The following is an 11,356-nucleotide window of genomic DNA, read 5'->3' on the forward strand; positions in this document are numbered from 1 at the left end:
TGCAGGGATGGCGCAGTGGTGAGAGCACTCGCCTCCCACTAATGTGGCCTGGGTTCGATTCCTTGACTGGGCGTCAAATGTAGGTGTCTATGAGAGAAAATTGCTTTAAATTGTCAAGATGAGAGTGAGGATCACTTCACCCCTTCGTCTATAACCCGCGCTTCAAATTCATTTTGTTTGTTTCATGCAATATCACCTTAATTTCCACATTGTGACTTGCACACTCGTACCACTGACATGTTGGTCTCCCTTTGAACACAGAAGAGGCTGAGACTAGATAGAGTCACATGCAAGAGCCACCCACTAGTACTGATAGGAGTTGAAGTGTTGACTATTTACAAACATTTCTTTAAGAAATTGCATTACCTGTGTGCAACTGTTATCTTAAAAGGAAATGATTAACCACTTTAAAATGAAATTACTACTTTCGGTATAAAGTAAGAAAATGTTAAAAGAATGAAACTTGAGTTAGACCAATATAGTTTAACGTGTTACCAGGTGGAATGCAAAAAGTGCTGGCATCCAATAAGTAAAGCTTCAAATGTTTCAGTACAAGATTTTACAGAACATATTACCCACTCAAGCGAGCTTATACCGAGATGGCATAAAAAACAGTGATCGCTCCACCCTTTGCAAAAGCGAGAAGCAAACATTAGACCACCTCTTAGTCTCTCATAGCCTTAGTTTTGATGGTATGAAAAAACACGAGAACAGATCTTGTTAAATTCAAGTAAACTCTTATATGGTTGCCACGTTAGGTCGACTGATGGGCAGACACTAAATCACTGTATTCTTCCTTCAAAATGTTATATTTTTTGTGCTGGTGCGTGGGCGAGAGGATGAGCTCTGTTTCCGGACTTTCCTTTTGCGTCTGCATGAAAGACTCGTCATTCTAAAAGAGATCGCTACTGCTAAAAAATTCTCTAAGAATGTTTTTTTGAGAGTGGGCTTTCCAAGGACTTTCTTTCTCAGTTCTCTTTCTCTTTCTCTTCCGGTAGCATTGAAACACGCAATAACACTCAGAGAAGAGATGTAATCTGCAGATTGTAATCTTGCGTCTGTAAACAGCATTTTTTACAATGACTGCAAAATTCTCGCGCGCTCATTGGCTAATTTTTATGGTCAATAAGCGAACAGACACGTAAATTTATAATTTATGCGTTTCGAAGAGTTTAATTTATGCAACATTTTGTGAATAATAAAATTATGCAAGGCTAGTTCCCCAGTGCTTGATGGTAAAGTCAATCAAAATAGCCTGAACGCTTTAAGAACTACTTGTATTTTTGGATTTTGTTCCAAGACAGGTTTCTCATTAGATATGTCATTTTGGCTAACAAATGCAAATACCAAAAGAATTGCAGGAAAGCGACCTCGGTTTGCTCTCATTAAGAATGACCTATGACAATGGACATATTACAACCATGATCGGCATTACAATGTTCACCACTATAACGACCGTGACTACCACGATTGTCGTGAGCACTGGGAACAACGTGGCTACCATGACTACTGGGACCATCGTAATTTTGCAGTCATGACCCTGCATGATGATCATCCAGAGCCACAATGACTGCGGACGAGTGACCACCACAACCACAATGATGACCGTAATCTCTCGGTTAGGACGATGACCCTTGCCACCAGGACCACTCCGACAATCCGCGGGACCACCTGCTCTTTGATTGGATACCTCATGTTAGCAAAAAAAGTAAATGAGAGATTAGTTAGCAATCTTAATTTAATTTACTCTTTGTTTGCTCTCCCTAATTATTTTCTCTTGGGACCATTGTAAGTTCCAAGAGAAACTGGAAACAATTTTGGAGGCCAAATAAAGAGTATTAAGGTATTTTTTAATGAATTGAAACTATCAGAAGGGTAATTCCGGAAATGTTCGTAAACGTCCTTCAATGATATAGAAATGTCTCCCTACATAACGTACCTACCGAAAGAAGAATTTCTTCAAGCAGCCCAAGTGTCTAAGTAAGCTAATCAGGATAAGTAAGGTCCATATAATGTATACGGTACAATATATGTCCCCATACAAAACGTATCTACCGTCCTTTATTTAAAATCCGCTGGCCAGAATTGGCACTGCTTCCTTGCAAGAAAACTACGAGTTTGAGATGATTCGAGCTGTTGTGGGCGAAAAATCCCATACAGAAGGTAAGAATGTTTGTTTGTCCATTTCAGGTGAGAGATCAGTCTATTGGAACCTGTTCGTTAAAACTTTGTGGGCCTGTCTCCTTCTTGGAAATGATGATGGTGGCCCTTTCAGAAGCGACTACGGAAGCGCGTATCAACGGAGCAAAACGTTCCAATGCACGCAAAGTTGTTCCATTTGTGGGTTTGTAGCAATGATATACACTGTGTAAGCCTACGCACTTGTTCAAGCTAAAAAGAGACAGATTTCCACAGTGATAGTGTCTTTTACAAGACATTTATACTGAGATTATTTTTATGAAATGTAATTATCTTTGAATTATGCATTATTACTACTTATATTCTACGATAATTTTGTAGTTAGGTTTATAGCAAGTCTACATCAGGACTCGTGTCTTTCCTATTTTTGACAACCTGTTTTATCAGATAACTCTACCACTTCTACTGCTACTGCTACTGCTACTCCTGAGTGTTACGAACTAAAACCTATGACCTAAGACCTAAGACCCAGGGGTCTTAGTTTTCATAGTACAAAAGCAAAGACCGGGTCTTAGATTTCCACACAGTACGAAAACTAAGGCCGGTGTCTTAAAGAGTGAAAACGACTTAAAAGAAACCCCGAAAAACTTACGGCTAGTCAGAGATTTGGGCGCTGGATGGTTCTCTGTAGGTAGTGTAATTTAAAGAGACACGTACAATGCCATAACACGCCTGAATGTTGTGTGACTGAAAAAAAAATGGTGGCATTCGCCGATGCTTGCTTGTTGGCATGGAAACTAATGATAGGGTCTTTCGAATACGGAGAAACTGAACTCAATCTATTAACCCTTTTGTTGTAACAACTAAAAATGTGATACATGAATTTTTTTGTCATTACACATTTGTTATCACAGCTAACAAGTCCACAATTTCGCCGTAAGTCACGCAAACTATAAACGGATGCTGCAGATGGTCAATGTTGTTATCATGTCTAATAGGGGACTGAAACAGTTTTACATATGGGACATAAGCAGCGAGGTAAATATCCACCACTAGCCACACACACCGAGGTGAATAGTTGTTTTAGTATATATACTAAAACAGTGAGATAATGATAGCACAAAAAATGTTTTTAATTCATTTATTCCTGCAAAGATTACAACATGTTAGGGCGCAAAGGAATCCGGAGTCTGAGTAGCCAATCAGTGCTCATGTTCAACGCTATCCAATGTTTTAGTATACACTAATTTCTGTTATGACATGTTTTGTTTCCATTTATACTGATTTCAATGTTTGTAATAATGATGCATCACAGTACCAGAATAGCACAATGTACCCCCCACCCCAAATAGATGATATTTCATATCATCATTGTAATAAGCTGAGAAATAAGCTTTTGGGTGAGGTAAATGCAGAGAAACTTAAAGAAAGTCACTTATGTCCTACATGTAAAACAATTTCAGTCCCCCATCAGACATAATAATAAGATTGGCCATCTACATGTACGACATCTGTAAATTTTTTTTTGCGTGACTTACGGTGAAATTGTGGACTTGTTAGCTGTGATAATAAAATAATTCATGTGTCACATCTTTAGTGGTTACAACAAAAGGGTTAACAGACTGAGTTTTTCCGTATTCAAAAGACCCCATCTTTAGTTTCCGTGGCAAGAAGTAAGGATCGACAAATGTACTTTTTTTTTTGTCACACAACATTCAAGTGTGTTAAGGCATAGTATGTGTCTGTTTGAATTAAACTTTGTATGGAGACAACATCCAGCAACCAAATCGCTGACCAGCGGTAACTTTTCTCAGGTTTCTTTCCCGTAATTTCCACTGTTTGCGAGGAGTCTTAATTTTCGTACTACTAAAACTAAGACCCACTGAACATGTCGTCTTAGTGTCCCTACTACGAAAGCTAAGACCCCGCACTTTTAGGTCTTACAGTGTAGGTCTTACGTGTAGTTTTCGAGGTTTATGATGATGATACTGCTACTGCTGCCTGTTATTGTGCTAAGAATTTTTTGTGAGTTCTGAGGAAATCTGTCAAGCTGGAAATTAAAAAATATATATATCCATGTTCTATTTCATTTAACAATGCCCCTTTTCCCCTCCCAAAAAAAAGAAAGATTGAGTGCCTTAATCTTCATAACTCATTAATAATTCATGAACCTAACAGCCTATCTAAACATTGATAAAACGTCACGTGCATGGGCCTTAAACCCGATAAACCACTCCTTATTAGAATTCTCTATATAAAGACTAGTAATGAGGCCCAACTTGTTTTGTTGTAGGTAAATATCACATTTTGAACCTTAGTTCGGAATTAAGAAGGACACACCTTTTGTGGAATGTTTTTGAAGCTGTTCAAAAAACTTGTAGCACATGTTTTATCTGGTGTAAAACACTCGGCTGTCCCTTGTGTTTTTAAACCCGATAAAGCAATGCTGCTTGTTTTTTAAGCAGTACATAACTAACATCCCGTGACATTTTAGTGTTAGTTTTCCAACGGGGTTCGTATTAAAGCATGGCTGACAGTCATTGAAACTTTCATTATTAAAACTATTTTTTACTTTTTGGCTTATTGGCTATTTTAAAGTGCCCATCAGCTCAACACAGTTTTTCACTTTATTAATTTTTCTTCTCCGAAATCGTTCCATATACATTGTGTTGTTTTTAGAATGTTTGGTTTGAAAATTCACTTTTTTATTTGCTTTGAAAGACCGTAAAATGGTTATACTTCGATCCATAACCAAGCAATAAAGGGGAATGGGTTTAATGTGTTTTTCTGGTTCTTTGAAAAATAGCAATGCAAATTAATTAGTGACGTCATCTCGGTATCGAACCCATTTCCCTTCATTCCTCGCTTATTAATCAAAGTATGACCACTTTTTCCGTCTCTCAAAGCAATTAAAAAGTGAATTTTCAATCCAAAGGTTCTAAAAAGAACACAAGGTAATTGGGGCTACTGTATTTCGGAGAGTACGTACATGTAACGTAAAAAACTCAATTGAGGTGATAGGCACTTTAAAGGAACAAGTACATCTTTTTTTGTACAATTATTAAAAATTAATTACAGTATATTACCATTCATTATTAGTATTTTTTGTTACTATAATTTTGTACACTGTATTTAGATAAAAACAGTGCCACATCGCGTCTCATGTACTTTTATTACTGCTATTAGTACTACTGCTACTACAAATACTGTACAGATACAACTATTACTTCTACTAAGGGTATGAATAATTCATACCTAACCTAACCCTAACCTGTATTTTCCTTTTTTGCACACTGCATTATTTTTAAGATTAGAGTTGAAACCAATTGTTAGTTCTAGAATACATGTATATAGGTAAAGTCTGCTACGAGCCTAGAAGGCCCATCAGGCCGGCGCTTGTCTCCGGTTTCTATAGCATGAAGCAACTAGGAGTATTTCTACTCACCCCTGGATGGGATGCTAGTCCATCACATGGTTACCCCCAGCATTAGATTCGGCGGTACCCAAACTAATAATAGCTTAAAGATAAATAGCACTAAACGAACAGGTCATAAAGCAATGATTACTGGATTACTTCATATGCTGCAACAATATGAGTTAGTTTCTTTTTTTTTTTTTTTTTGTATTGGGGTATGAGCTGTGAGGCTGTTGTTTAAAGTCAGAGAGAGATCATTCCAGTTAGTTGGAACTTTAATTTCTCACAGATTGATACCTTACAGGGTTTTACAGTGTATGCAGGTTCCAACAAAAACAAGTTAAATAATTTATGGTTACTATGAATTTATAATTATCATGGATAAGAAAACAGAAGCTGGTAGCTTCCTTTTGTAGAAAATAGTCTTTGCACAGGTCTGTAGTTGTAAAGCATGAGGAGGTGCCCACAGTAGATGATGCATACTAAGATTGGAGAATAGCGAATTATACCAAGCTTTTACGGTATCATCTTTACTCTGAGAAAATTCCTATAACTTTAGACACGTTTCTGCAGACAGCAGTAATGTAGGGTTTCCAAGACAGGTTTTCATGTATGAAAATTCCAAGAACCGTTTTGATTCCTTTCCATAGACAACAGGAGTGTTATCTATATAAATGTACGGCTTGATCTGTTTAAGTCGTGGGTGGAAAAATAATCAATTTAGACTTATCATAAAAACAAATACAGGATTAAATTGCTTCAGTGAAGTCCTTTAGTTAAATCCTCGTACTAACTCTAGGAAATTGCACTTATTGAACAATTCTTTTCGGATTATCTACCAACACAAAATGATTCTAGACAGTCTTGATAAATATCTTTGAAATGTCAGTGGGAGGTTCTGAATTGAAAGTCAATACTGCCCAACAGTGTATGTACAAAGGTCTGGGCGATGAAGTTTGCTTTTAAACCGTGGGAAGCTTGTAGAAATTAGTAATACAGCTGTATATTGGTTAAATGGGATGTTGAAATTGGTTTTTTTTCAGGGTCTTAAATGGTACCATCTTCTACTTGTCTATGAGTGTCACAGCCAACAAAATTGAACTCTTAACAGTAGGGTTGCTATTTCAATACAGTGTAGATCACCGCTTTTGTTTTGTTTTTCCGATTGATACTTTGTTCCGCTGCGGGTGACTTGGATCCGTGACCTTGAATGACCGTTTAAAACAGAAACTTGCGAGGAGTAGAACACCAGGTTTCTGTATGTCCTGAAAATTATTCGGATGAAATAAGTAATTCTTTTTCGTCTAAAGGACCAGTGTGGATAAGAAAACATACAAAAAATAATAATGCACAGCAGGCCATGAAATTCAATATTATTGTTAAAAGTCTCACTTATATAACTCTAACAGAAAAACACTGATTTGCGTCTCTGAGTGGTCATGTGTTTGATTGGCCGTTTATATTTAGTGGTGTCCCTCAAGGATTTGTTCTTAAACCTGTGCTATTTTTCCTTTTTACATTTTTGCTTAATACAGTGTACAATACTTTAAAATCCTGTTAATACATATCTCCCCATATTTATCGGAAATATAGTACCTGCATGAACGTATTTTCTGGCTGTTTCTTCATAATTATTTTTCAAGCTACTATACTTCTGTTAGCCCTAATTTTCTAAATAAATTTTAACTTTCCAGACCTCCTTAGGTGTCCCACATTTCACAAATAAAATTACCAATAATAAAACAGGTTTGTATTTACTTCCCTATAATAGATGGTTTTCACTCACGTGACTTGGCGGCCATATTGGTGTACAAAACAATACAAAATATATGCATGGAATATGCATAAAAATAGAGTTTGGTTCCCAAAGGAGAGAACGTCTATTGTTCTTGTACACCAACATGGCCGCTGTGACGTCACGTGAAAACGATCTATTGTTTTGTATTAAGAATTTTGATAAACTTCCTGTAACAAAATGTTTTTTTTTTCCTTCTGACTTCAAAGATGACCAATTATTTGAAGCTGTCGGTTGGACGTTCTTGATGGAATTGACTCCTTTTTCCTGTGTATTTTAGTGCTAAGGGAGATCACAAACCGTAAAAGATGTCAAGATCAGTTAAGCACAGGCATTCCCACGTGGTCAATAGGGGTTCTTGTGATAACCAGAAAACAAGGTGTCTCAACAAGGAACAAAGTTAAGAGACACGAAGAAGTCCGTACTGGAGAGGAGCTGTATAAATGCAAGAAGTGTGGGAACTGTTTTACTGAAAAAGGAAGTTTAACAAGACACGCCAGAATACATAACGCCGAAAAATCCTATCAATGCAAACGGTGTGGCAAGTGTTTTAGCCGAACAGGAGCTTTAAGGACACATGAAAGAGTGCATACTGGAGAGAAGCCTTATAACTGCCAACATTGTGGCAAATGCTTTAGCCAAGTAGGACATTTAAGAACACATAAAAGAGTCCATACTGGAGAGAAGCCTCATAAATGCCAACAGTGTGGCAAGTGTTTTAACCGAGTAGGAAGTTTAAGGAGACATGAAAGAGTCCACACTGGAGAGAAGCCTTATAACTGCCAACATTGTGACAAGTGTTTTAGCGAATCAGGAACTTTAACGAGACATCGAAGAGTCCATACCAAAGAGAAGCCTTATAACTGCCAAAGCTGCGGCAAATCTTTTAGCCAAGCAGGACATTTAAGAGCACATAAAAGAGTCCATACTGGAGAGAAGGCTCATAAATGCCAACAGTGTGGCAAGTGTTTTAAGCGAGCAGGAAATTTAAGGAGACATGAAAGAGTCCATACTGGAGAGAAGCCTTAATAACTGCCAACATTGTGGCAAATGTTTTAGCCAAGCAGGACATTTAAGAGCACATAAAAGAGTCCATACTGGAGAGAAGCCTCATAAATGCCAACAGTGTGGCAAGTGTTTTAACCGAGCAGAAAGTTTAAGGAGATATAAAAATGTCCATACTGCAGAGGACTGAGGAGCCTCATTGTGGCAATTGTTTTAGCAAAGCAGGAAATTTAATGACACATGAAAGAGGCCATACTGGAGAGAAGCCTTATCAGTGTCAACAGTGAGGCAAGTGTTTTAAGCCAGCAGTAAATTCAAGGAGACATGAAAGAATCCATACTGGAGAGAAGCCTTATAGCTGCCAACATTGTGGCAAGTGTTTTAGCCAAGCAGGAAGTTTAGAGACACACGAAAGAGTCCATACTGGATTGAAGCGTTATAAACGTAAGGAAATCGGAAAGTTTTTTCGCAACAGAAGAAGTGTCAGAAAACTTGAAATAGCACAAGAAAGTTCTGCGAGTACGTCATCGCTTCACTAGACGAGAACATCATTCAAACCAGGCTGAAAAACACATCTATTGGCTTTGCCAGGAGGAGTTGAGCAGCAAGGAGCTTCCGCTTCTTGTGCACTACGAAAATCACATGACATTTGAGGAGTCGTCAACTTGAGGCGCCTTGGTGGCTTTTAATGTCAAGAAAGTTTATTTAAATTGTTTTAATATGGTAATGATTGATTGTGGTTGATTAAATTAAAAGGTAAAAAGGTGCCATATGAGATGCCATATATCCGAAGCTTTCGTTTTGCATTCCTGCTAGTACTAACGGTTTTTTGTGGGTGAGCTTAGAAATGCACAGTGATGTACCTAGCGTTTCACAGGGAAAGCAAGACCAAGACTGAGCAATTTTCTTTCAGTCTTTGGTTTCTTCATCCTAACGAGATATCTTCTTTTAATTTTTGTAAACAGAGATGTGTTGAGTTGAGAACGGAACGATCGAATCAAGATCGGTTTTTTAAAGGAAAGGAAAAGGAAAGGAACTTTAAGTGTCTAGTCGTTCTAGCGCTGGAGCGCTAACTGGGGACACTGACAATTAACAATGAAAGTAAATCAAGTCAAATGTTGGTTTTTGAGGAGAGGGGAAACCGGAGTACCCGGAGAAAACCTCTCGGTGCAGAGTAGAGAACCAACAAACTCAACCCACATATGACGCCGAGTCCGGGAATCGAACCCGGGCCACATTGGTGGAAGGCGAGTGCGCTAACCACTGCGCCATCCCTGCATCCCTGAAATCTTCGCTCGAGACCTGAAAAAAGTCATCGAGTTAGGACAATATCCGAGCCATGGCTGCAAATAATGCGACCCATGTCTGCGCGTCATGCGAGCCATGGCTGCGAGTCATGCGATCCAACATGGCGAGCCATGCGAGTTAGCATGTGAGTCACGCAGTTATTGAAAGCAAACCGTTTTAAACTGGTGCTTATAACTGTGTATCAGCGCTATTTGAAATGTGTGCTTAGACTTAAATGCGAAATTCTCATGGCTCGCTGGCTCGCAGATTGTCCAGCCCCAAAATCATCGCCATACAGGCTCACTTCATTCGTATTAATAGACTAATGACAAGATCTCTGGCCTGAGAAATCCATTCCCACAACATCAGATATTCCTCAAAACAAAAACACTTTTGGAATTAGCAATCGACCAAATATAATCAATCAACTTTCTCAGTTTCGACCGTCTAAAATCTGGTTAATATACTACTACCCTGACTTTTTTGCCATTCATGAATTAAATTGGCTAAAAAAATTAAGCCAAATCTGGAATAACGGAAAGTGAAAATTACACTTGGTATTTTAGGTAGCAACATAAACAAATAATGGCCGAAAAGGTAAAACCATTCTTGATAGTTCTAAAGCAAATTTGGTTCTGAAGAATGTAGTTCCCGCAGCTCTGAAAGTGGACGTATCGCGGAAATTGTATTCGCCTGTGAATGTCAAACCTCGGATCCCTTTACGAGCAGAAATTCAGTTGTCTTCACGATAATGTGACTGTGCTCTTGGACCTTCAAGACTACAAGATCAGGACGAGTCGGGATACCAAATACCCTTGTAAGGACTTCGAACTTTAAGAAACGGTTAGCAGAACTGTTTAATAATGAGCCTTTCCTATAGTCCACATGCACTGTCTGTGAATGAGAGTTTGGTAGAGCAAATGAGGAGTTAGTTTCATTTTTTTCAAACTTTGACTAGGGAAAAGGATGTTATGCAATGTCACATGACCTACATACGGATATTAAAGTTGTCGTTGTTTAGTGGCTGTTTCAAGGCTAGTTGTAGTTGTGAAGACCATGACACGAACCAAGGTTAAAAAACAAAGGTGTTGGCTTTGCGCAAAGGAATTGACCAGCGATCCGCTTCGCCGTGCACACTACCTAAGGCGTATGACGGTGGTGGAGCCGTCAACTTGAATAACATTAATTTAATTACTATTTTCTTTGGCAAATATGATGTTGAAATTGTAGAAACTGTTGGGTGACTCAGGCGTCTGTCAAATCACGCATATCATCGGCTGAATACAAAGAGCCTTTTGCCGATAAAAATATGTAATTTAGAAATGAGGGGGGAAAGGACTTTTAGTGGAAGCGGTGGTTCCGGTTTTGGATTCTATCAGAGCGTCCGTTGCCTATCCCGCTGGACAAGGGTAACCTAGGCTCCTTGACAAGATTGGAAAGAATCATATGCATCTTGGTCACGACTGAGCTGCGCATTGCAATTATCCTCAATTCAGTTTTACTTAGCGTAATTGAAAATGCTTGTGATACCAGACTAGCAACATCAAACAAAGCTAACAATTTCCGGCTTAAAGTCGTTTTCCCCCTTACTTCTAAATCACACATTTTTATCCATATATCCTGGTTGCATAGTTACGGTGTGTCTGCGCCTGCGTGAAGTTTGATGACAAATGGTCAAATTAAATTAAATGGTCGACAAAATGCAAAACTTTCAT

The 11,356-nt window shown here is 38.4% G+C and overlaps 1 protein-coding gene across 1 annotated transcript in view; it reads left to right on the top strand.

Moving 5' to 3' along the window:
* Positions 1 to 9,146, top strand: part of LOC138040719 (zinc finger protein 709-like) — a 13,028-nt gene extending 3,882 nt beyond the window's left edge. The window contains exons 3-4 of the mRNA XM_068886395.1: positions 2,084 to 2,163; positions 7,630 to 9,146. Of these exons, the coding sequence (XP_068742496.1) occupies positions 2,084 to 2,163; positions 7,630 to 8,378 (829 nt within the window). The 3' untranslated portion in view covers positions 8,379 to 9,146. The remainder of the gene's footprint in view (positions 1 to 2,083; positions 2,164 to 7,629) is intronic.
* Positions 9,147 to 11,356: the final 2,210 nt, after the last annotated feature.

The sequence above is a fragment of the Montipora capricornis genome, chromosome 3 (assembly GCF_036669925.1).
Source record: "Montipora capricornis isolate CH-2021 chromosome 3, ASM3666992v2, whole genome shotgun sequence".
NCBI lineage: Eukaryota > Metazoa > Cnidaria > Anthozoa > Scleractinia > Acroporidae > Montipora > Montipora capricornis.